General features: G+C 46.9%; 1 protein-coding gene across 1 annotated transcript in view; it reads right to left on the bottom strand.

Annotated features, from left to right (window-relative positions):
- Nucleotides 1-26,534, bottom strand: part of LOC144501391 (complement factor B-like) — a 101,024-nt gene that overhangs the window by 15,495 nt on the left and 58,995 nt on the right. The window contains exons 11-14 of the mRNA XM_078225090.1: nt 18,178-18,308; nt 13,633-13,735; nt 7,987-8,131; nt 1,184-1,269 (exon numbers count right to left, since the gene is read on the bottom strand). Of these exons, the coding sequence (XP_078081216.1) occupies nt 1,184-1,269; nt 7,987-8,131; nt 13,633-13,735; nt 18,178-18,308 (465 nt within the window). The remainder of the gene's footprint in view (nt 1-1,183; nt 1,270-7,986; nt 8,132-13,632; nt 13,736-18,177; nt 18,309-26,534) is intronic.

Below are 26,534 nucleotides of genomic sequence, written 5' to 3' on the forward strand. Positions count from 1 at the left end.
CCCAAGGTTTCCGAGATTTGCTCGACTGAGAAAGGAACGGGAGAAAAGAAGGGTGGCACAGTGGCACAGGGGTTAGCACTGCTGCCTCACAGCGTCAGGGACCCAGGTTCAATTCTGCGTGTTCCCTGTGTCTGCGTGGGTTTCTTCCGGGTGTTCCGGTTTTGTCCCACAGTCCTAAGATGTGCAGGATAGGTGGACTGGCCATACTAAATTGCCCCTTAGTGTCAGGGGGACTAGCTAGGGTAAATGCATGGGGTTATAGGGATAGAGGCTGGGTGGGATTGTGGTCGGTGCAGACTTGATGGGCCGAATAGCCTCCTTCTGCACTGTAGGATTCTATGATTCTATGAACCTAGACAATGGACAGGGAGAGGGGTGTATGTCCTAGCATTTTCGATGTGTGAAGTGTGTAGAAATCTATTGAAATTCTCCGTAAACATCATTCCGTTTGTTCAGGTATTGTATGTAAATCTACAAGCAAGGCCAGCTTAAAATTGGCTGTGTTTAACTCAGGAATGTCAATTTCCCAAAGATGAGAGAAACATATGTGAGAGATTGGAAATAAATCAATGTAAATGCTTTCCTTTTCCTATGCGTGAGACTAGACTAGTCTACATGGCCTCACTATTTGGTCACACTAAATCACCACATTGTATTCAACACTGACCAGCAAAGCTAAACAACTGACTATAGAATCATAGAATCCCTGCAGTGCAGAAGGAGGCCGATCAGCCCATTGCATCAACACTGACTCTTGGACAAAGCATCCCACCCAGACCCTATCCCTGTAACCCCACCTATGTATCCCCACTAATCCCCTCTAACCTACACATCTTGGGACATTAAGGGGCAATTTAGCATGGCCAATTCACATCTTTGGACTGTGGAAGGAAACTGGAGCACCCGGAGGAAACCCAGGCAGACACAGGGAGAATGTACAAATTCCCGCACAGACGCAAGGCCGGAATTGAACCCGGGTCCCTGGCACTGTGAGGCAGCAGTGCTAACCACCGTGCCACCACTGATCATTATGGACTCTAATGAGGGAGAGACGAGTGAAGCGGAACCTGAGAGAATGGAGAAAATGCGTGACGAGATATACACCAATCACGACATTACGCCTGATCAGACTGTTTCTGGTGGCCGTTATTGTTGAGAAAGAAACTTGCCGCGGTTACATTACCTTCGTACCGACACGTTTCATCCCAGTTACCCAGCACTGAGGAAAGGAGCTCTGCACTTCTCCTTGTGCAGGGCAGACACACAGGCCTGCAAGATATAAAACCAGGGATTGGTTAGCTGGCTCCTCAACTCCTGTTGTTCAACGACCCCTGAATGGAGTGAAAGACCCGGCAAACCACACACTGATCCTAACCCACCCTCAGCACTGCAAACACAAACTCAGCACACTCAACCAGAATTGATGGAAACCAGAAACATTGCACTGCTTTTTCACTCCCGCTTGCAATAACTTGATGCGCGTTCATTTTATTAAATAAATTTAATACATTTATTTATATTCCTTCACGGGACATGGGCGTTCCTGGCTGACCAGCATTTATTGCCCAGCTTTGGTTGCCTGGGGGCAGTTGAGAGTCAACCACATTGCTGTGGCTCTGGAGTCACATGTAGTAAGAAGTCTCACAACACCAGGTTAAAGTCCAACAGGTTTATTTGGTAGCACAAGCCACTAGTTTTCAGAGCACTGCTCCTTCATCAGGTGTGTGGAGCAGCGCTCCGAAAGCTAGTGGCTGGTGTTGTGAGACTTCTTACTGTGTTTACCCCAGTCCAACGCCGGCATCTCCACATCATAATCACATGTAAGCCAGACCAGGGAAGGATGGCAGATTTCCTTTCTAAAGGATATTAGTGAACCAGATATAAATATATTTTATTGAATTCAAATTCCACCATCTGCCATGGTGGGATTCGAACCCAGGTCTCCAGAACATTAGCTGAGTTTCTAGATGAATAGTCTGATGATAATACCACTAGGCCATTGCCTCCCCAAGGAGAGTTACTAAGGACAGTTCACCAGCAGCAAACGGCAGCCTTGCTGTCTATCTGTATCACTCCATCTTATCGAGTCAAGATAACTTGGAGATGGAAGTCTCCGGTGACCATTTGCAGCGAATCTTGTATCCACTCTGACCATGAAACTGGCTGCAGTGCTGCCCTACTTCTCCATCAGAGAGGCACCAGCCCTCAGTAACACTCCCCCTGCTCTCAGTGAGGGAGGTTGGAGTGGGCATTCTGGCTAAGATCAAGCGTCAGATCAAGCCCAAGATGTTTGTCTCTCTTGTGGGGACCTTGAATTGGATTCAGTTGGAATTTGAATTTGGTTTTCGGAGCAAGCAAGGAATGGATTCAGGTTTGCCCGGTCCAATCTGAGCATTGGCTTCGTAACTATAAGGATGGAGATTAAAAATTAAATTTTTAAAAAGTGGACCCGTTATCCTGTCTCGGGATCTCGCCCACTCTCCATAGTTGGATGGTGAATATAGAGCTGGCCCTCTCCAAGAAGAATCACTCTGACCTGTGAGGGATTGGGATAAGGAAATAGTCCCCATGTTGGAAAAGCTTTAGAGGAGCAAACTCCAGGTATTAGCTCCCTCTGCCCAGTGGAAACAGGGGAATTGAAATGATGAACTTTGAACCCTCTTCCTGCTCTGGGGGCGTTTGACACTGAGTTCACATAGAGAACGGGCCACAATACACAGAAATAGAATAAGTCCCGATTTCACACAATCCAACTGCCCTTTGTGACACCAGGACCACAAAGTTCCATTCCTGGAAATGTCTGGGCAGTCATGATGTGGAGATGCCGGCGATGGACTGGGGTAAACACAGTAAGAAGTCTCACAACACCAGATTAAAGTCCAATAGGTTTATTTGGTAGCAAAATCCACTAGCTTTCGGAGCGCTGCTCCTTTGTCAGGTAAGTGGGAGTTCTGTTCACAAACAGGGCATAGGAACTATGCCATCTACATGCACACCAAGAACAGGAAACTTGAGAAACTCGGCATCACCACCAGCAACAACCAAGCCTCCCCCGGTACCACAGTAGAAAACAGTACCACTGCAGGGAAGTCCATTGTCAACTTGTCCGACTACACACTTCAACCAGATGAAATCGAAGTTCTCAGCCGAGGGCTCAATTTTTGCCCCACCACCAAAATAGACCCCATCAGTCTCGCAGCAGACACAGAGGAATTCATCAGGCAAATGAGGCTGCGGGAGTTCTTCCACAAACCCCAACAGGCCAACAGCGAACACAATGAGACAGCCAATGAACCGGAACAGCCGACAGAGAGATCCGCAGTGCAGCAACCGAAGAGGAAAGAGTCGAATTGGACTCCTCCGGAAGGCCGCTGCCCTCGACTTGACATGTATGCCCAAGCCGTCAGGAGGTGCGTCAACACCAGATTCATCAGCCGCACTCACAAGACAGCCCCGAACATCACCCAAGCACAACGCAACGCCATCCGCGCTCTCAAGACCAACCGCAACATTGTCATCAAACCAGCAGACAAAGGAGGGGCCATCGTCATACTGAACAGAACGGATTACTGCAAAGAAGTGTACCGACAACTGAACAACGAGGAACACTGCAGACAGTTATCTGCAGATCCGACCAAAGAACACACCCGTCAACTCAACAGACTGATCAAGAACTTTGATCCGGACCTTCAGAGCACCCTCCGTGCTCTCATCCCATGTTATCCTCGCATTGGAGATCTCTACTGCCTCCCGAAGATACACAAGGCAAACACACCCGGCCGTCCCATCGTATCGGGCAATGGGACCCTGTGCGAGAACCTCTCCGGCTATGTCGAGGGCATCCTGAAACCCATTGTACAAAGAACCCCCAGCTTTTGTCGCGACACGACGGACTTCCTACAGAAACTCAGCACACATGGAGCAGTTGAGCCAGGAGCGCTCCTCGTCACAATGGATGTCTCGGCACTCTACGCCAGCAACCCCACGACGATGGCATTGCTGCAACTGCCTCAGTACTCAACACCGACAAAAGTTTCCAGATGCAATTTTACAACTCATCCGCTTCATCCTGGACCACAATATCTTCACCTTCAACAACCAGTCTTCATCCAGACACACGGAACAGCCATGGGGACCAAATTCGCACCTCAATATGCCAACATCTTCATGCACAGGTTCGAACAAGACCTCTTCACCGCACAGGACCTTCAACCGATGCTATACACTAGATACATCGATGACATTTTCTTCCTTTGGACTCATGGTGAACAATCACGCAAACAACTATATGATGACATCAACAAGTTCCATCCCACCATCAGAATCACCATGGACTAGTCTCCGGAATCGGTTGCATTCTTGGACACACGCATCTCCATCAAGGACGGTCACCTCAGCACTTCACTGTACCGCAAGCCCATGGATAACCTCACGATGCTCCACTTCTCCAGCTTCCACCCTAAACACGTTAAAGAAGCCATTCCCTACGGACAAGCCCTCCGTATAGACAGGATCTGCTCAGATGAGGAGGATCGCAACAGACATCTCCAGACGCTGAAAGATGCCCTCATAAGAACAGGATATGGCGCTCGACTCTTCGATCGACAGTTCCGACGCGCCACCGCACCAACCTCCTCAGAAGACAAACACGGGACACAGTGGACAGAGTACCCTTCGTTGTCCAGTACTTCCCCGGAGCGGAGAAGCTACGGCATCTTCTCCGGAGCCTTCAACATGTTATTGATGAAGACGAACATCTCGCCAAGGCCATCCCCACACCCCCACTTCTTACCTTCAAACAACCGCACAACCTCAAACAGACCATTGTCCGCAGCAAACTACCCAGCCTTCAGGAGAACAGTGACCATGACACCACACAACCCTGCCACAGCAACCTCTGCAAGACGTGCCAAATCATCGACACGGATGCCATCATCTCACGTGAGAACACCATCCACCAGGTACACGGTACATACTCTTGCAACTCGGCCAACGCTGTCTACCTGATACGCTGCAGGAAAGGATGTCCCGAGGCATGGTACATTGGGGAGACCATGCAGACACTATGACAATGGATGAATGAACACCGCTCGACAATCACCAGGCAAGAGTGTTCTCTTCCTGTTGGGGAGCACTTCAGCGGTCACGGGCATTCGGCCTCTGATCGTTCTCCAAGGCGGCCTTCACGACAACGCAGAGTCGCTGAGCAGAGACTGATAACCAAGTTCCACATACATGAGAATGGCCTCAACCGGGATCTTGGGTTCATGTCACACTATCTGTAACCCCCATGACTTGCCTGGACTTGCAAAATCTCACTAACTGTCCTGGCTGGAGACAATACACATCTCTTTAACCTGTGCTTAACGCTCTCTCCACTCACATTGTCTGTACCTTTAAGACTTGATTACCTGTAAAGACTCCCATTCCAACCATTATTTTGTAAATTGAATTTGTGTCTTTATATGCCCTGTTTGTGAACTGAACTCCCACTTACCTGGTGAAGGAGCAGCGCTCCGAAAGCTAGTGGCTTTTGCTACCAAATAAACCTGTTGGACTTTAACCTGGTGTTGTGAGACTTCTTAATGTCTGGGCAGTCCAGAAATGTGGAAAGAAGAGTGAAGCAACAAAACAGGCTCTGCCGTCGCCTTATTTAAAAAGACAGACACATTGATGGCAATAAAATTCATGGATCTTTTTCCATTCATCTCAAAGTACTCAGCACTGTTTTTGGAGGTGTTTCGATGTATTTACTGGAGCATGTTGCCACATTCTCACTCGAGAGTGAGTGACCAGTCCAGACAGAGGCTGCAGCAGATAAAGGGGGCAGCAGTACCAGTGCCTCTGCCCTGACATCACCACAGTGAGATGGGGAAGAGGATACGGAGAGGGAAAATTCTACATCATGCTTTGTGCCAGCCTGGAGGCAGATTGCCCCATACCCCTTCACAGTGACAGGAGGCTGATGCCAGGAGAGCCAATGCACCCGGCATCTCAGTGTGACAGCCATCGGTGCTGCCCTTGCACGCAGCCCGAGTGAGATCCTCAGCTCAGCCTTCCACAGTAGAGCTTGTCTGTGACTCACCCTACAGAGAGCCAGCGTACAAGCCCTCCTACACCCCTGCACTGGCTTCAGCGCACTCATGCCCCGATAACTTGACACGCTCTGATCCCAACTCTACACTCCAAGGTATGTGCAGTATCTGAGCGGGGATGGAGGCTGCCAGGCTCTGATTGAGTCATGCAGCCCCTCCACCAGTGCCATGCTGTTGTTTTCCCTCCTCACTCAGTTGGGCAGCTGGCAGCTCATGGGCATCGGAAGGCAGGAAATCAGGAAGGTTGAGAGAAGGAGATCGAGAATCAAGAGGTCCATGGTCACCCCACCAGCAGCTCACTCACAATGCCAGATAGCAGAGCGAGGGTGAGCTGGGAGTTCAAGGCCTGAGCGGTTTATCCACAGTCCAGCATGATGCTGGGAGCAATCTCCTTCATTGGGCTCAGTATTCTCGTTCCCTCTCATTGTGTGCCACTTAGTCCTCTGAGAGAGAGGCCAGCCTGTCAGTGACTGTGTTGCAGTGTGATGTGCCTACCAGAGCTGAATAGCTGGAGGCAGTGAGCGGTGGGTGTAAGGTTGGCAACATTGGAAGGCCTGTGAAGGTGAGGTGGGCTATCAGGATAGTGTCTGGAGGGTCAGGCTCTAATCCGAGTGAGTGGTCAGGGAGCTTCTTGTGTGTAGTTGGAGCTGCACTCATCCAGGCAAGTGGAGAGTATTCCATCACACTCCTGCCTTGTGCCTTGTAGATGGTGGATAGGCTTTGGGGAGTCAGGATGTGAGTTACTCACTCCAGAAGATGTACTCACTGGCCTTTACCAACTGCATGGGGTCATTATAATGTCACTATGTGGAACTCCTACAAGGTGCTTGGCCCAGACTTAGGGAACCGACTTCCTTGGTCACCACTCTTGTATGACTGATCCTTAAGGGTCTTCTGCACCCTTCCCCCTCAATTTGGAAAACTAAGAGGTCTCTCCTCCTGCATACCTGAAAGACTAATGTCCCCAATGCCATATCACAGAATCCCTACAGTGCAGAAGGAGGCAATTCGGTCCATTGAGTCTGCATCGACCACAATCTCACCCAGGCCCTATCCCTATTAATCCATGAATTTACCCTAGCTAGTCCCCCTGACATTAAGGGGCAATTTAGCATGGCCAATCCATCGAACTGCACATCTTTGGAGTGTGGAAGGAAACCGGAGCACCCAGAGGAAACCCACGCAGACACGGGGAGAATGTGCAAACTCCACACAGACAGTGACCCAAGCTGGGAATTGAACCTGCATCCCTGGCGCTGTGAGGCAGCAGTGCTAACCACTGCGCCATCGTGCCTCCAACTATTTTTCTGGATTGCTCTGTGCGCCCTGGTGTTCATTTTCCAACAACTTCCACTGTGGTAAACTGCGTTACTGGTGGCTCTGGCTGTGAGAGATTTACTGGCAAGGTGGAAATGGAGGCCCAGATTCTTATCCTGAAATTTTGCAGATGAGGTGGGCAGACCAAATTTGTGTGACTTACTCAACCCAATCTGAATGGATATGGGCGTGCCACAAACAGTAACTCCCCATGGCCAAAAATCCAGGCAGTGGAATTTCATGCCCCTTGATGCTTCATTCCCCAGAAAAGTCACCCCTCTCCTGATACAACAGTGTACCACTTGCTCCCATCAAACAAATACCCCGAACAACAAATCATTCAGAGAGCATGCCAGTGGCTTGGGACTATTGAAACAAAATGTCAGCATTTTCAGAAAGGGCTGAATGGCCTCCATCCATACTGGAACCTTTATGATTAGCATCTCACAAGCATCCTATCACCAAGGCATTTATCTTTTTAATAACTCACTGCTCCTTTGTGTTCTGCTTTACTCTCCTCACGAACAAAGTGTTTGAGCAAACGGATATTCTAATACCGAGTGAGTGGGAGTACCTCACTTGAGGATTGAATACGATGGACTCTTTAGTCTTCAAGAGGGCAATGTCGTTGTTCATCTCTGAGGGAATGCGAAAGTCTTCATGGATAATCACTTGTTCCACATTCAATTTTTGCAAACTTTCCTTTCTTTTAGTTGCACCTGAAAGGAAATGTTCGGAGATTAGTTTTCATCTCACAGGCAAAGGTCAGAATTGATCCCCTTGTACACAGGGAAAGGTGTTCTTATTCCTATTGACACTTCTTGTGATAAACTGACAGTTCATGTGCTGTTGTGTTGTACTTTGATTAAAGGTGTGACAATCAGTAAAAGAGAACAATAATTCCAATTCATTGCGGGGACATCATGGTTCCAGTGTTCACCTCCAGCTCGACTCAACATATCAGATGGGGTCCACCTAAAATGACATAACCTGCAGCACCCTTCATTTCCATTGGCTCAATATTACCCCAGGCCTCTTCTCTTTGACATAGGGGTAGAGTTCAGGGGCTGCCCGGCAGGGGCTGCTGGAAATCCTGCAACTAAAGTTTATTTATTAGTGTCACAAGTCGGCTTACATTAACACTGCAATGAAGTTACTGTGAAAATCCCCTAGTCACCACACTCCTGCCCCTGTTCAGGTACACTGAGGGAGAATTTAGCATCCACTCCCAGTGGCTGTGAAAGTGACGGCCTCTTTAAACTTTTACGTCACCGGGTCCTTCCAGGCCGTCAGTGGAGACCTTTGTGGCATTTCCCAACCATCCGTCCACAAGTGTGTGAAGTGGGTCACGGATGCGCTGTATGCCCGGACTGGCCAGAATATTAAATTTGACCTGGGTCAGGCCCAGCAGGAAAGCCCAGGCTGCAGGATTCACGGCCATTGCGGAAATACCAAATGTGCAGGGGGTTATAGACTGCATCCACATCGCCCGCAAGGCCCTGGAGAAAAATCCAGGGAGAATTCATGGAAAGAAAGAGCTTCCGTTTAGTAAATGTGCAGTTGGTGAGTGACCATCAGCTGCACATCACGCTCGTCTGCGCCAGGCACCCCGGCAGCGTGCATGACAGCTTCATATTGAGGAGTTCGCAAATCCCAGAGGTTTTTAAGCAGGAGCCCAGGGTGCAGGGATGGCTCGTGGGGGATATGGGTACCAGCTTCGGACTTGGCTGATGATGCCTCTGCAGAGGCCTGAGACTGAGGCAGAGACCTGATATAATGAGGCTCACGTTGCCACCTGTTCAAATGTGGAGCGGTGCATAAGGCTCCTCGACATGCAGTTCAGGTGCCAATAAAAGTGCCATCAAACTCAATGTTCATATATTACAAACAGTGCAAGTGAAACTTAATAGTGCCTAATTCCTCTATAATAACTGGTGTGCTCCTTCACCCATGTCATTTTGGTGCTGCTATAACTTCACGTGGCCTAGCACTGTGTCTTGGTGTCTCCCCAGGATGTACATCAGAAGTGGCGGGTGGCCAGCTGCCTACTGTGGCCTGTGATGCCCTTGGCGATTGTTCTCTGGAGGGCCTGGACCTTGAGGAACCCGGCTGGTTAACAGGTGTCACGGACGTAACCAACAGCATCCTGTTCATCCCGCTGCTCCTGAGATGCCCCGGTGTCAGGAAGGGGGGAGTCAGAATGTGTAGCAACTGCTGCAGTCTCCTGGTTGGAAGGCCCCAGCATGGGCGTGAGCCCTTCCTCCTCCCTCCCGTGGGCCCCTGGGTCTCCATGGGACGGCGGTGCTTCTGCAGTGAGCTCCAGAAGCTCCGGCATCACCTGGCCCTGCAGTCCGAGAGGACAACCTGCATCCCACTCATGGTGGTCGAGCCCTCTGCGACGGCCACCTGAGTCGGGGGCCTCCTGTCAATGGCTGCAGCCCCTCACCTCTGAGACTGGGCCATGCTCTGCAGCCCCTCAGCCTCTGAGACTGGGCCATGCTCTGCAACCCCTTGGCCATGGCCCTCTGTGACTGGGTCACATTCTCAAAGGCTGCTGCCAGAGCCCGCTGGGCCTCAGTGCTGTCCCGCTGGGTCTCCTGCAAGCTCTCGAGCCTCTCAGCCATGGGCTGCAGAGCCTCGAGAATCCTGTTCAGTCCCTCAGCTGTGGCCCGCTGTGAATCAGCCGCGGCCCTCTGGGACTCCGCTGTGGCCTGCTGTGACTCGGCCATTGCTTGGAGCCTGCCACTCATGGTGAGGATCCCCTGCCCCAGGCTTTCCACTGCAGACGCCACCCTTGCAGTGTTGGCCTGGGAAGCACACAAGGCAGGCAATATTTGGTCCATCTGAAAGCTTTGGGACTCCTCCCAACAGCCTCGCAGTCGGTCCAGAAGTGATCTCAGAGGCCCAGCATGTAGCCTGGGGCCAGCTGAGTCCTCGCATCCAGCAGGCCGCCATCTGCCAGAGGCCTCAGGCATTCCCTCCTCCTCCAGATGTACATCAGCAGATGTATTGTGCAGACCAGAAAGTGACCCAGATGCCTCGCCACTAACTTGTCTCTGGGATGGTGAGTTGTGAGGTGGAAGCTGATGCAAAACTGGTGCCGGTCTCGGAGGTGCCTACATCCACTTCCCCCGAGGAGTCTTCTGAGCTGCCAGGGGCAGAATGGGTGGGAGCAGCAGTGGGGGCCGCGATGCCAGATGGCCCTGGTGCGTCAGGGTCCCTTCCTGCAACACAGAATACAAGGTTAAGTGCAAGGGAGGGAGAGGAATCTGGGCTGCAATCAACTTACTGCAGGTATCCCCAACAAGTAGAGAATTGGCAGGTGCTGACTTCTATGCTTCAGCCTGACCATGCTGCCGCTTATGGTGCAGATCCCCTCCTCTCCCGCAAGCTCTAGTGCCTGCTCCTCAAAGTGGGTGAGGATCCAGATCTCAGGCACACCGCCCACTGTCTACACCCTCTCCTGGTGGTTATGGGCATTCTCCTGTGGGGACAGAAGGAGCCATGTAAATTCTGGTGGCAGGAGGCCTGCAGGGTGTCAGGGGGGTGGCCCTCAGAGGGCAAGGGTTATCAGGCATTTGGTTGGAGGGAGATGCTTGGGGGTCAGGGGCTGGAAGCATGCAGGGTGTTGAGGGTGGGGGGATCTGGGGGTCATTTAGGGGGAAGATGCTAGGTGAAGTTAAACACTCACCCTTGCTGCCTGGATGAGGTCATTCAGTTTCTTGTGGCACTGCTTCCCGGTTCTCCTGGCCAGTGCCCTGGCACTAACTCATGCTGCCACTGCCTCCCAGGCTGCATTGCTATACCTTCCTCTGGGGGAAAGGGGGTCTCCTGTCTTACCTCCACTGCCTCCAGCAATCTGGCAAGATCTCCATCGGAGAATCTGGGAGCTTTCTTCCTGGAGGCCATTTCCTTCTGCACTGCCTGCATGTTTGTCCATTCCTGGGGTTTTTATGGCACTGTCCCTTGTTAGGGAAGATCAGCTTCAGGCAGGTTGGGCGAGTCACACGCCCATTAGAGCATTCCAGTGAGTTTAATGCAGTTTGCCTTCTTACCATGAAGGGGAAGCCAAGTCAGCACTTGCAGGTGTGCTGATGGAGGGAGGTGGGAGAAATGTGCCTCTATGATAATCGGGAGCAGGGGAGAGAGAGGGTCTCGTCACTCTGTGATTGGGGACCAGGGGGGTGATGAGGGGGCCATGTGCAAGGGGGTCTGGGGGGATAGGGAAGGGGGTTCATAATGGAGGGGTCCACATTGTCGGTGGGGGGAAGAGGGGGAGGCTGTATCTGACCCAGCCGGGGGAAACGGTCTGTCAGGAGAGCTGGTGATCTTTTGTTTTTTCTGCACATGCGCAGTTTGTGTCTCCGATCTGAGGTGCAGGCTGTCTGGCGAAATAAGCCCCGCCTACTGCCTCTAGTGGCTAGAAACGGTCTAGCCCATATTTTCAATCACTAAATCCACAAGATTGGGAGTGAAAATTCGCCCAAAAAGCGGATCTGGAATGCTCCTATTTTCACGCAAGGTGGACACTTAGAAAAAAATATTGTAAAATTCCACCCAACAACTCTGAAAATAAGACTTTGAAAACCATCAGTTATAAAACCTCGGAAAACAACAGGGCAGTGTCCTGGTACCCTGCTGGGGGTGGGACCTATGTGGGAGATGGGGCCGAAAGCAGTGGGCCTATAGGCAACTCCATAGCTGGGGTTCACCTCACGTTGAGGGGGGAACGATGTGGAGGGTGGGAGGGCGAGGAGGGGAGGTGCACCGGTGACCCATGTCAGTGATGAGAGGGAAACTGATGCTGGTGAATGGGGATGGTCTTTAATGTGGTTTTGAGATTACGGCACCCTCAGTCTCAATGGAGCCAGCCTTCATGGCATCTTTAGGCCCTGCCCTTCACAATGACGGCAAAAACATGCCCCCTGTTTTAAAATAGTGAGGCATGGGAAGATCTGGGGAGAAAATCTATCTGTTCCTCTGGAGAGAAACATACCAGTTTTCAGTCCGAACCTGACCCTTTGCCATTGTTTGGGAAAATACAGCTCGATGTCCCCTTTTTCATTGGGGACAGAATAATCTACAAATGTGCCAGAGAGGAATACCTGCTCCTAGGTATCTAAGTCTGGATCATCTAGAAAGGGCCTGGAGCCATCTGATCCCTCCAATCATTCCAAAAGACCTGATAGCTGATGGATTACTTAGAAGTATGGTGATATTATTTACGGCAATGCTGTAGCCAACATGTACACAGAAAGACCACATAACTGAGTGGCCAGACCATCTGTTTTTCATGTTTTTGAGTAGGAGGGATCAGGACAAAGACCCTATGGTCGCCAACCCTCCAGGATCGGCCTGGAGTCACCAGGAATTGAAGATTAATCTCTGGGACACTGCCGTGTGCGGCTCTGGAGAAAAATCATCTTGAAGAAGGTTTCTTTCATCATTTTCTCACATCATTTCTCCTTAGCGGCTGTAAAACAAATTGGGAAAAAAATAGGCTGTTTGGTTGACAATCAAGCATCGTCCAATTGGGTAATGAATCTTTGCGCTTTCCGACTGGCGTCGGAAGGCAGCGCGTCACAGAGCTGATGCGTCAACTGACTAATGGCTGGATTTTGTTTTTTTATTCATTCACGGGATACCCATCCGTAATCACATTCAAATAAGTGGCATTTCAGAATCAACCATATTGCAGTAGATTTGGAGTCACAGTGAACCAGACGAGTTTTGAACAACAGTCACCATTTCATGGTCATCATTGAATTCAAATTTCACCACCTGCCGTGGTGGGATTCGAACCCAACTCCCCAGACCATTACCCTGGGTCTCTAGATTACCAGTCCAGTAACAATACCACTACGCCGCTGCCTCCCCATGTGTGGGGGGCACATCATGTGATGAAACTTCCAGGAATATATTTAATCACAGTTAGTGACTCTGGGAGAATTCCATACCCTTTGTCAAATAGCATTTAATGACATCTTTCACATTCTAAGGCTTAGTTTGACGTCTTACCCAGAGTATGGCATCTCTGACAATGCAGCTCTCCCTCAGTGTTGCATAGAAAAATAGGAGCAGGAGGAGGCCATTTTGGCCCTTCGAGGCTGTTGCAGTGAATGATCCTGGAGTTGGGCTTTGTCCACTCAGAGGTGCGAATGCTACCCAGTAAGACAGACAAACCTCGAAGAACTGGAAAAAGCTTTAAGAAAAGTCTTACCAGCCGATATGGTCAAGTTAATTATCTCTCCGAATGTCTCATTAAAGCAATGTGCAGCCGAGAGAATCCAGCGTCTTGAGATGATTGAACCTCCACAGAATTCCTACACAGAGAAATGACAGAGAACAAAAATAATTGGCAGAATAACTTCCAGGTAAAATTCAGACTGATTAGCCAGCGGGGACGGACAAAGAACAAAAGAACAAAGAACAGCACAGCACAGGAACAGGCCCTTCGGCCCACCAAGTCTGTGCCGACAAAGCTGCCTCACTAATCTAATATTTTCTTGCCTCTACGTGGTCCATATCCCTCTATTCCCTGCCTATTCATGTATCTATCCAGATGCCTCATGAACATTGTTATAGAATCTGCTTCCACCACCTCCTCCAGCAGCGCATTCCAGGCATTGACCACCCTCTATGTGATAAACTTTCCCCTTGCATCTCATTTAAACTTTCCCCCTCTCACTTTCAACCTATACCTCTGAATAATTGACCCTTTGACCCTGGGAAAAAGACTCTGACCATCCACCCTATCCAAGCCTGTCATAAACTTGTAAACCTCTATCAGGTCCCCCCTCATCCTCCAATGCTCCAATGAAAACAATCCAAGTTTGTTCAACCTTTCTTCATAGTCCATATCCTCCAAACCAGGCAACATCCTGGTAAATCTCTTCTGCACCCTTTCCAGTGCACCTGGTTGTGTGGCAACCAGAATTGTACACAATCCTCCAAATACAGCCTAACCAAAGCCTTATACAGCTGCAACATGATTTTCCAATTCTTATATTCAATGTCCTGACCGATGAAGGCGAGCATGCCATATGCCTTCTTGACCACCTTGTCCACCTGAGTTGCCACCTTCAGGGAACTGTGGATCTGTGCGCCTAGATCTCTCTATATGCTAATACTTCTGAGGGCTCTACCATTTACTGTGGAAAAGCATATAGAGAGGTCAAGGAAAACTGGCATGAAGACCACTGAATGGAAACAGGAGAACATTGAAGGAGAAATTTAAAGCCCTGATAGATAGGAAGAAAAGAATAAGGTACAAATGCATAAACACACATATAACCACTGTAGAGCTTTTAAATGTGTATTTCTGAAAGAATTCTGTACATCTTGGCCAAATACAGACTGCCCCAAGGCATAATGGGATAAGCTAAGTGAGATGAACCACATTCTTTTAGAACAATACAGCCACAGAGCATAGTTTTTATCAGTATAGTTCCCAGAAACTAAATGAATAGGACAATTCATTTAGTGCTGATAAGGGATGCTTAGCAGACAATGGGGATGGCAACTTTTGAACCCTACAGAGAGGAACTTATCTTTGAACTCTATTACTTACATGATAGAAATTGCTAAGAGACAAGTGGGCGAGAGCTTCTGGATTATACGGACCAATGAATCTTCATGTTGCCAGAGAGAAGGATGTAATTGGCCAAGGTAAATAATCCATATTAACACGATTGGTTCATCCTATTAAGATGGACAGAGTAGGTAGGCAGATGATTTCTGAAGAAGTATAATGACCAAATGTTTTGATTATTTAATCAGATTGATTTGAGCTGGAAGAGAAGAAACCAAAAAAAAAATGCTGGAAAATCTCAGCAGGTCTGGCAGCATCTGTAAGGAGAGAAAAGAGCTGATGTTCCGAGTCCCAATGACCCTTTGTCAAAGCGAAAAAGTATAGAAAGTGGGAGATATTTATACTGCAGGGTGCGGGAATGAAAGATGCGTCATAGCCACAGAAACCAGAAGAAAAGGCTGCTAATGGCAGTCTATGGAGAGAATGGCCAAATGGCAGAGAAGCTGAAATCAAAGGGTAAGCTGTGACAGATGAAGATGTGGATGGGGTAGGAGTGGGGGGCGGGGGGGAATGAGTGAGAGAGAGATAAAATTTAGAAAAAGGGAGAAAGGGGAAGCAAAGGGGGAGAAAAGGTAAGGGAAGGGGGGATTAAGTAGGGGAAAAGAGGGGGGACAAAAATGAAGAAAGACGATAAAGAAATAAAAGGTAGAGAACAGTAAAAAATTAAATAAATTGAAAACAAAGGGGTCAAGATTGGGTAGAGCAAATCATCTGAAGTTGTTGAATTCGATGTTGAGACCGGAAGGCTGTAAAGTGCTAAGTCGGAAGATGAGATGCTGTTCCTCCAGTTTGCGCTGAGCTTCACTGGAACATTGCAGCAAGCCAAGGACAGACATGTGGGCATGGGAGCAGGATCATGCGTTAAACAACCGAAAGGTCAGGGTCCTGACTGTGCATAGACTGAAGGTGCTCAGCAAAGCGATCACCCAGTCTACGCTTGGTCTCTCCAATATAGAGGAGACCACATTGGGAGCAGTGAATACAATACATCAAATTGAAAGAGATGCAAGTGAAACGCTGCTTAGCCTGGAATGAATGTTTTGGACCTTGGATGGTGAGCAGAGAAGAGGTAAAGCGACAGGTGTTACACCGTCTGCGATTACATGGGAAGGTGCCATAAGTAACATTAGAGGTGTTGGATATAGTGGAGGAGTGACTAAGTTATCCCAGAGGGAACGGTCTCTGCAGTTTGATTTGAGCTGTTTTAAATCAGTCTCCCTCCATGGTGGAAACCAAGCCTGGATCAATAAAATATGTCTTCAACCAGAAACTACTGTGTCCAATGAGTTCTTTGTGTTTGCTGAGCTGTATTTATAAAGAGCAATCTCCTGCAAAAAGCCAGCATAACATTTAGCTCTCGGAAAAACTCCTTCACATATTCTCGGCAGTTAAACAGTTTTGGTTTTTTTTTTATTGTTGCCAAGTTGTCTGCTAAAAATCCTTTTATTGCTGCTTCAATGGTTTAAATGGGGTTTTGTTTATTTTTACTTGGGCCCTCAGGTACTTTCTGGGATATTTTTAATGATCCTGATTTGTGAGGGGGAAGATTGATTGTGAGGGGGAAGTCAAAGCCAGGTGGGTCCTCCCCAGACAAATCCAAGGATTTATTTTCTGTATTGGTTTAGAGTCATTAGCTAACCTAGTGGCAGGCAGATTTTCTCTCTCTCTCTTTCCCAGTCTTGTAAATTCTGCTGGCTAGCTGGAAGCAGGTCTCCTCCTCTTCCTGGAGTGAAAGTTCTGCTGTTACTGATTTGCTAGCTAGTACCTAGAGCCTCTCTCCCTGGTGTTTTGGGAAGCTGTTCTGACTTCAAGCTTGTCTGTGTGTGAATCAAGAGAACGGCAGCATCCAGCCAAAGGACTAAGTTCCAGCATCACGTGAACATTCGTATTTTCTGTGTTAAACCTGTGGTAAGAGTTTTGTTTATGGGATCTGTTTGGTTGGAATGGTATTTAGCTGTTAAAGTTTATACAATATCATGGTTGCTTTTTTCTTGTTTGTAATTGGTAAAAACTATTGCTAATTTTCTTTCTATACATGTTAACTGTATTCTTAAATAAGCTTTGTTTGATAAAAGCTCCCTAGTGAGTCATTTGAATTATACCTGGAGAGAAAGATCTCATGCTTACCCGAGCAAAATTTAAATTGTAAAACTTATGATCCAGGTCAGTTTCATAAAACACTTTAGAGTTTCTGACCTGAATTATAACAAGTGAAAGATGAGATAAGGTAATATATAAATTCAAATCTTTTTACTGCAAAGGCTCACAAATACTGCAATTTCATCTTAGGCTTGGAGCACTAATCAGAATACGGTGGTTAGAAAGGTGATATGAAGCAAAAATTATGTGAAAGCAGTTGAGGTGGAGACTAGCCATAGTCTAACTGAATGGTGGAACAGGTTTGAGGAGCTGAATGGTCTACTTTCCTTATGTATCTTCAGGCCAAAGTTGGCTGGCAAATGGAAATGTCACACTGGAGAATTAAGGCAAAATTAAGAATTAAGGGTTCTGTTTCTGATGTTTGGTTCAGGCAAATTATCCAGTTAGAGCAATGTGTCTGAACTTAGATTTTGCTAACCCTGACACGGGCAGTACTTAATGAGAGCAGCAGCTCTAAAAAGAAGGGTCTCCAACAGTTTTCTCAGTATAACATAAATCGGAGACCCTCCTGGAATAGAGCCTTTCAGGGGGACCTTGTTATTCTCATGTTAGAGGGAGTCTCATTGCTCAGAAAGCTGGATTCAGCTAAATGGAGTTTTCCATCATCAGAAAAAATTCCATAAAGTAATAAGAGATTTTGGAACAAATAAGAAGCCATACAGAAAGGAATAAGTGTACAAAGACACAAAGATCACAAGAGGAAACTGGAGAGAATTAACGATAGCTGGAAGCTAAAAGATAACTGATGTAGTTTAAAAATGGAAAGACAGTTTGGAAAGAAAAGCTTTGAAAGGATGTGGGAAGAGTGAGAATGGGAGTTGGAAGGAAGAACATTCGCGGTGGGTTTGGATGGAAAGGAAACACTATTGATTGGCTCTTGAATGAGAGGTCATTCATGGATGAAAGGTGAAAGGGCAAACACTGATGGATGCCAGCAGGTTGTTGTTAGCTTTCTGGACATACAGAACAACACTCTTCATGTTATTTGGAAGCTTTTAAAAGATGCTCACTTACTTTGTTTGGAAATTTAATGATGACTTGCCAAGGCCACTCATTTTTTTTCGATTCGAAACCACCAAATATTCTCGCAACAGGTCTTTGTATCATATTCCCTCGGATGCCACACTCAAAGGCTGGTAACTTTTCTAAGAAGGATGAAAGTAAAGTCCATTGAAGTTCAATTGTTTACCTGCAGTCGCCTTTCTGTGGCCAGCATGATGGCACAGTGGTTAGCATTGTTGCCTCACAGCGCCAGGGACCCAGGTTCAATTCCAGTCTTGAGTGTGTGTGTGGAGTTTGCATGTTCTCCCCGTGTCTGTGTGGGTTTCCTCTGGATGCTCCGGTTTCCTCCCACAACCCAAAGATGTGCAGGTTAGGTGGATTGGCCATGAGAAATTACCCTTTAATGTCCAAAGATGTGTAGGTTAGAGGTATTAGCCATGATAAATTGCCCCTTAGTCTGAGTGTAAGTGTGCACTCTCTGATGGACTGGGTATGTCCTGCCTAACATCCAGTGTCTGTCGGGATAGGCTCCGACTCCCCATGACCCTGGATTGGATAAGCGGTTAGTGAAAGTGAAGGGAAGAAGTACCTTTCTGCCAATGCATGACCTAAAAGGAGGAATGAACGGAACTTGGAATCCAAACGTTCTGAACTGGTTCAGTTTAAATTCAATTAACACCGTGACATTCAGTAGCAGAATGCATGGGAATCCAGTGGAAGTTAGTGTGAAGATGGGAAGTCAGGGCAGTGGAAAGGTCTGCTGATATTCACTGGCTTTGCTGACAATATGGGAGTAAGGTTACTGAGGGGCTCAACATGTCCAGCAGGTCAAAAAGGGAGCGGTGGGAGGGAGGGGGGGGGGGGTTATATTGGCAGAGAAAAGTCAGTTTCATAAATATCTGGATTAAAATGCAACTGAGGGACATAGAATAAATACTGACAGAGAGGATTGAATATGAGAACTGCCCCTGACCTGTGTAAAGGATGTACATAATCCTGTTAAGAAACTGTAGCAAACTGGGATGTGAGGTGTAAGGGCATTCTGTAATTGAACCATAGGGACTGAGAGACATTCTGCAGCCGGTCTCCCTGAGGAATTAGCATGGAACCTGTGACTAGTCTGTAGAAAAAAGGATTGAGACAGTTTGTTCTTTTTCAATAAAACAATTTGAACATTTCTACATGAATATATGAATACGTCATGAATATATACATAAATATATTATCCAGTTAATAGCTGTATGATAGACATCTGGTTCATTGAGCTGAATCTTGCTGGAAGATGGCATAGTGTCGAACGATTCACCGTGTTAGTAAAGAGTAAATCGGCAGGAGATTTGAGGGGTTAAAAGATATGTCATGAATCTCAGCGTTTACTGATCAATTTATACCTCTGCACTATTCGCTTCACTCAAACAGCATCTCGCTCCTCGGTTCCTTTTCGTATTTAGATCGAGCTGGAATTACAATTTAATTTCCCACTGACCTCATATCAGAATATGAAGTCTGGTGTTAAATGTGTGAGTCGCCTTTTAAAACCATGATCATTGTTGATCCAAAGACAATCACCTCTCTGGCTCAGAAAGGAAACAATTTAATGGGCAGGATTTTCTGGCCTCACTCGCCCCAAAACCGTAAAATCCCGTCAGAGTTCAAACGGACCTTTCCTTTGTCCACCCCTCGCCCACTCTGATTCCCGTGGCAGGCGGGGCTGTAAAATTCTGGCCAAAGTCTTCAATCTAATTCCTTCATGTTGTAAATTGTTGTTGGAGTTTTTTTTAATGAAAACTTTAAACTTTTTTCTTTCTTTTTTATGTCTTTTTACTTTCTCTCTCTCTTTCAATCAAATCTTTTTTTGCCTCTCTTTATTTCTCTTTCTGGCCATGCTGGCCAATCTAATTCACCTTTCTCCTCAGTTTACCTGTTGACTTCTCAGTCCTTAGATCTCACTAGGTAAGGAGATGACTGTTCATCCTGCCATTCACTCAGCACCCAGCTGCCTCATTCCTCTCATTGGGCTATTAGTAGTTCACACTTTCACAAGTTACAACACAATCTCTTTTGATCTGAAGCGGGTAAAGGACCTACAAAAGGTCGTGAATGTAGCCCAATCCATCACACAAACCAGCCTCCCATCCATTGCCTCTGTCAACACTTCCCGCTGCCTTGGCAAAGCAGCCAACATAATTAAGGACCTATGCACATCGGACATTCTCTCTTCCACCTTCTTCTGTTGGGAAAAAGATACAAAAGTCTGATGTCACGTTCTAACTGACTCAAGAACAGCTTCTTCCCTGCTGCTGTCAGACTTTTGAATGGACTTACCTTGCATTGAGTTGATCTTTCTCTACGCCCTAGCTATGACTGTAACACTATATTTTGCACTCTCTCGTTTCCTTCTCTATGAACAGTGTGTTTTGTCTGTATAGTGCACAAGAAACAATTATTTTCACTGTATGTTAATACATGTGACAATAATAAATCAAATCAAAAAAAGTCTAACTAAAGGCTATACTATGACATGCCTTTTCCAATGAGAAGAATCCATCATGTTTCATTGCCATGGCTGTCACCATTTAGTAAGCAAAGGTTTTATTTTGTTAGCATTATTTCTGGCTCACTCTCTGTCCACTAGCATGGACCCAGAAGGATAGGAAGGTCAGAAAATGTAGACGTTAGAACATTAATAACTGAGAAAGTTAGAAGGTATGGCATATACCCTTTCTTTAATTCATTAATGGAAGGAGAGCATCACTGGCTAGGCCCAGCATTTATTGTCCATCCCTAATTGTCCTTGGGAAAGTGGTGGAGAGCTATCTCCTTGAACCACTGGATCTGGAGTCACATGCAGGCCAGGCCAGGTAAGGATGTCAGATTTCCTTTCCAGAGGACATTAGTGAACCAGATGGTTCCATGGTCATCATTCGACTTTTAATTCCATTTTTATTTTTATTTGAAATATTATATTAAAATAATATTATTTCAGATATTTATTGATTCAAATTTCACCATCTGACATGATGGGATTCAAACCTGGGCCCCAGTACATTACCTCGAGATTACTAGTCTAGTGACAATACTATTACACATTGCCGCTGATTGGTTGGAAGCCAAATTATAATTCCAGCCAATGTCGTGGGGATTGAATGCTGTTTATTTTCCTACATGGGTGCACTGGCTGTCCATGTGGTGCTTTTTCAATTCTTTCAAATGTCTTGTTTGTAAATGGACTGCTTGCATTGCTTGTTTACATTTTAAATGTTCATGTTGGTGTGTGCGAAATAAACCTTCTTCAACATGGATTTGAAGGGGCTAGTAACCATACTGTAATAATTCAGGAAGGCCAACTGGAAACGAACATCATTTATTGCAGAATGCAAAGTAAAACAACTATCATGGTGTACACACACTAGTCCCTGCCTGGGACTACAGTTCAGCAGGCCCAGTCCTGGACCTGCTTTATAAAAGGCTCAGGGAATGAGTTCCAGCTGGACTGGTCACTGCCTGTTACCAGGGGAACTCATATTCAATGATCCCCACAGGGTGTTCAATCAATGATTCCCCATGGACATCATGGGAGTTATCACACATACTAATAATCATACTTACTGAAAGGTTAAAAAATCAGTTTAGGTGAAAATCATGCACATGACTAGCTGTGAGCAAGCAACCAAGGACACAAATGGCAAGCCATTAGTTCTCAAGCAGAAATATCACAGGTGTCAACTCTCACAGACTGTGAAACAATGGGGGATTGCTCTACCATTTTCTCTGACACCAAATGGCCGAAAGATAAAATTGGGAGGCAATAATACCTACAGCTTGAATATAAAGGTTTGTTTGTCTTTTGAACTTCCCTACCTTGGGAAAATTTATTAAACTCCAGGGACACCCGGACAAGGGAGGTTAATTGATATCCACAAGTCAGACACAAGTTATGTTAAGAACAAAGTGTAGCAATTGGTAAATTAGACTAGATAGCATGTAAGAGCCTTTACACTGATTGGATATTATAATCAAGTAGAGGTGCACATGTTGTGACTAGTCAGTTGTATTTGTACCCTATGCATGATGTAAAGCTAATCAATAGTTGTAAAGTGAATACAGATAATTTCTGAACAAGTGTAAACCTTTGATTGGTATATGCTAATTAGTTGTAACCAAAGCTGAAAGTATATCTTTCTGTGTGATGCCTTATTCAGAGCTTCTGGTTTGCCACTAGTTGACATATCAGATCCCTTGCTATAGTTCGAAAAATAAAGGCCAATTTTAAAACTCAAAAATCCTTTGTCTAGTCACTTAAAAGGAACAAACTCCGAAAGCAAATGGACAGATAATTTTGTTCCACAACCAAATTTATTGGCTGGAAAACACTAACTGATTTAAAAAAAATAAAGAACAAAGCCACATTCCAATGATATGAAATCAAGTCAATATTTGCATCTCCATATCTTCTATATTCCAAAGCCATTGAAATTGGTGGCATAGTGGACAATGAAGAAAGTTATCTCCGATTGCAACAGGATCTTGATCAATTGGGCCAGTGGGCTGACGAATAGCAGATGGAGTTAAATTTAGATAAATACGAGGTGATGCATTTTGGTAGATTGAACCAGGGCAGGACTTAATCAGTTAATGGTAGGGCACTGGGGAGAGTTACAGAACAAAGAGATCTAGGGGTACGTGTTCATAGCTCCTTGAAAGTGGAGTCACAGGTGGACAGAGTGGTGAAGAAGGCATTCAGCATGCTTGATCTCATCGGTCAGAACATTGAATACGTCTTGTTCAAGTTGTACAAGGCATTGGTAAGGCCACATTTGGAATACTGTGTACAGTTCTGGTCACCCTAATGTAGAAAGGATATTATTAAACTAGAAAGAGTGCAGAAAAGATTTACTAGGAAGCTACCCGGACTTGATTGTTTGGGTTATAAGGAAAGGTTGGATAGACTGGGACTTTTTTCTCTGGAGCGTAGGAGGCTTAGGGGTGATCTTATGGCAGTCTATAAAATAATGAGGGGCACAGATCAGCTTGATAGTCAATATCTTTTCCCAAAGGTAGGGGAGTCTAAAACTAGAGGGCATAGGTTTAAGGCGAGAGGGGAGACTTACAAAAGTGTCCAGAGGGACAGTTTTTTCATACAGAGGGTGGTGAGTGTCTGGAACAAGCTGCCAGAGGTAGTAGTAGAGGCGGGTACAATTTTGTCTTTTAAAAAGCATTTAGATAGTTACATGGGTAAGATGGGTATAGAGGGATTTTTACCACCGCATTCGCCCATCCAGATTCATCGCGAAACAGGCATGATCCACAAAGGTCCAATTCGGGTGCTCCAGCTCCTGAGGAGCTAAGTTCTGAGCTTCCGGCGGCTCTCCTCTTCAGATTGGTGGGCGTGTGGGGGGAGGGAGGTGGGTCAGATGGCTCTGTGCGTCAGATCGATGGAGGATGGCGTGGGGGCGGGGGGGTGGGGGGGGGGGCGGATTGGGGGCAGGGGTGTCCGCTGCCACTCTGCCTGTGATCGGTGGGGGGGTGGAAGAGGAGCAGGGTGCTGCAATCGGTCGGGTAGCAGGGGTTAGGGGGATAAGGGGGTCAGTAATGTTGTAGGGGTGGGGCAATGTCTGTGGGGGCCAGGAGGAGGCATTATCTGGCCCGGGAGGGATGTGGCAAGGGAACGTTTTTGCATTTCTTTTACTGTGCATGCGCAGTTGAAGGCTCCAATCGGAGCAGCCGTGTTTTGGGCGCATTAAGCCCCACCCACAGACTTCTGCAGCGTGACTCGGACCCGCTGCTATTTTTGCAGCAGAGTGCGTATGGAGACATCCCAGAACAGGTCTAAAAGTCGGATCGGAAACATTCCCAGTTTCAAGTCTGCCCAGTACTTAGAATTAAAATGGTAAAATAGGGCCCAATCACTTAGACAATGGGATTCTAGTTATGAAAGAAATATGACCAGACATAATCTAATCATAGAATCATAGAATAGAAGCCCTACAGTGCAGAAGGAGGCCATTTGGCCCATTGAATCTGAGCAACAACAATCCCACCCTTTCCCACATATTTACCTTGCTAATCCCCCTGAGACTAAGGGGCAATTTGCACGGCCAATCCACCTAACCCGCACATCTTTGGACTGTGGGAGAAAACTGGAGCACCCGGAGGAAACCCACACAGACACAACACGCAAACTCGACACAGGCAATCCCCAAAGGCCGGAATTGAACCTGGCTCCCTGGCGCTTACAGGACCTTACAGTTAACCATGGGGCTCATGCCTGCACCTTTCATCAGAGCTCAGGGTTCAAGAAAGTCTCTGAAGTTGACGCCCATTAGTCAGGCTTAGTGGGGAGGGGTTGGTGTAAGGTCATGCCCAATCCGGGAGGCCATAAGGGAGTGGATCTGTGTGGAGGCTAGCATAGCAGTCCCAAACCATTGGAAGGATGCTTCTGGGGTTGGATGGGCAAAGAGTCAGGCCATGGATTGGATTCCTCAATGTTCACTCTTTCTCTTTCTTCACATGCAGTTAGTGGAGACACAAATAGAACATAGAACATTACAGCGCAGTACAGGCCCTTCGGCCCTCGATGTTGCGCCGACCAGTGAAACCAATCTAAAGCCCATCTAACCTACACTATTCCAATATCATCCATATGTTTATCCAATGACCATTTAAATGCCCTTAATGTTGGCAAGTCCACAACTGCTGCAGGCAGGGCATTCCACGCCCTTACCACTCTGAGTGAAGATCCTACCTCTGACATCTGTCCTCTATCTATCACACCTCAATTTAAAGCTATGTCCCCTCGTGCTAGCTATCACCATCCGAGGAAAAGGGCTCTCACTATCCACCCTGTCTAATCCTCTGATCATCTTGTATGCCTCTATTAAGTCACCTCTTAACCTTCTTCTCTCTAACGAAAACAACCTCAAGTCCCTCAGCCTTTCCTCATGAGACCTTCCCACCATACCAGGCAACATCCTGGTAAATCTCCTCTGCACCCTTTCCAATGTTTCCACATCCTTCCTATAATGCGGCGACCAGAACTGTACGCAATACTCCAAGTGCGGCCGCACCAGAGATTTGTACAGCTGCAACATGACCTCCTGGCTCCGAAACTCAATCCCTCTACCAATAAAAGCTAACACTCCATCCGCCTTCTTAACAACCCTATCAACCTGAGTGCCAACTTTCAGGGATCTATGAACATGGACACCGATATCTCTCTGTTCATCCACACTACCAAGTACCTTACCATTAGCCCAGTACTCTGTAATCCTGTTACTCCTTCCAAAGTGAATCACCTCTCACTTTTCCGCATTGAACTTCATTTGTCACCTCTCAGCCCAGCTCTGCAGTTTATCTATGTCCCTCTGTAACCTGCAACAACCTTCCGCACTGTCCACAACTCCACTGACTTTAGTGTCATCCACAAATTTACTAACCCATCCTTCTACGCCCTCATCCAGGTCATTTATAAAAATGACAAACAGCAGTGGCCCCAAAACAGATCCTTGCGATACACCACTAGTAACTGAACTCCAGGATGAACATTTCCCATCAACCACCACCCTCTGTTTTCTTACAGTTAGCCAATTCCTGATCCAAACCGCTAAATCACTCTCAATCCCATGCCTCCGTATCTTCTGCAATAGCTTACCGTGGGGAACCTTATCAAATGCTTTACTGAAATCCATATACACCACATCAACTGCTCTACCCTCATCCACCTCTTTGGTCACCTTCTCAAAGAACTCAATAAGGTCTACCCTTCACAAAACCGTGCTGACAATCCCTAATCAAATTATTCCTTTCTCAGTGATTATAAATCCTATCTCATAATCCTTTCCAAAACGTTGCCCACAAAATGGAGCTAATAGAGTTGGCAGTAATCCTTCTCATTGTGAAGTAAGAGAGAGGATGCTTGCATCAACATCTGGCTTCCCGGAGGCAGGAGCAGAACCCAAGGAGAAAGGGGTGGCAGGGCCTGCCCAGTTGCCAGAGGTTGGGCCAAAGAGAATGGCCACATAGAAGTGCCATTATCAGTCCTGTGTTTACAGATGGCGCCTTACTTTCATGGAAATGAATGAGAACCAGTACAGAAGGAGATTTCAAATGTCCAGGGACATGGTTGTTCACCTTTGCCAGGTTCTCCGAGACTTGAAGCCATATGGACCTGGAGGCTACCCACTTCTTGTCGCCCTGAAGGTCACAGCCGTCCTAAATTTCTATGGGCTCCACTGGTGACCTTTGTGGCATCTTGCAAGTCTCTGCCTGTAAGTGCATTAAGGATGCATTATTTGCAAGAGCGCCTAGCTACATCAACTTTGACCAGGTAAACAAAGACACAAGAGTGGGGTTCACCCAGGTAGCTGGAT

The sequence above is a fragment of the Mustelus asterias genome, chromosome 12 (assembly GCF_964213995.1).
Source record: "Mustelus asterias chromosome 12, sMusAst1.hap1.1, whole genome shotgun sequence".
NCBI lineage: Eukaryota > Metazoa > Chordata > Chondrichthyes > Carcharhiniformes > Triakidae > Mustelus > Mustelus asterias.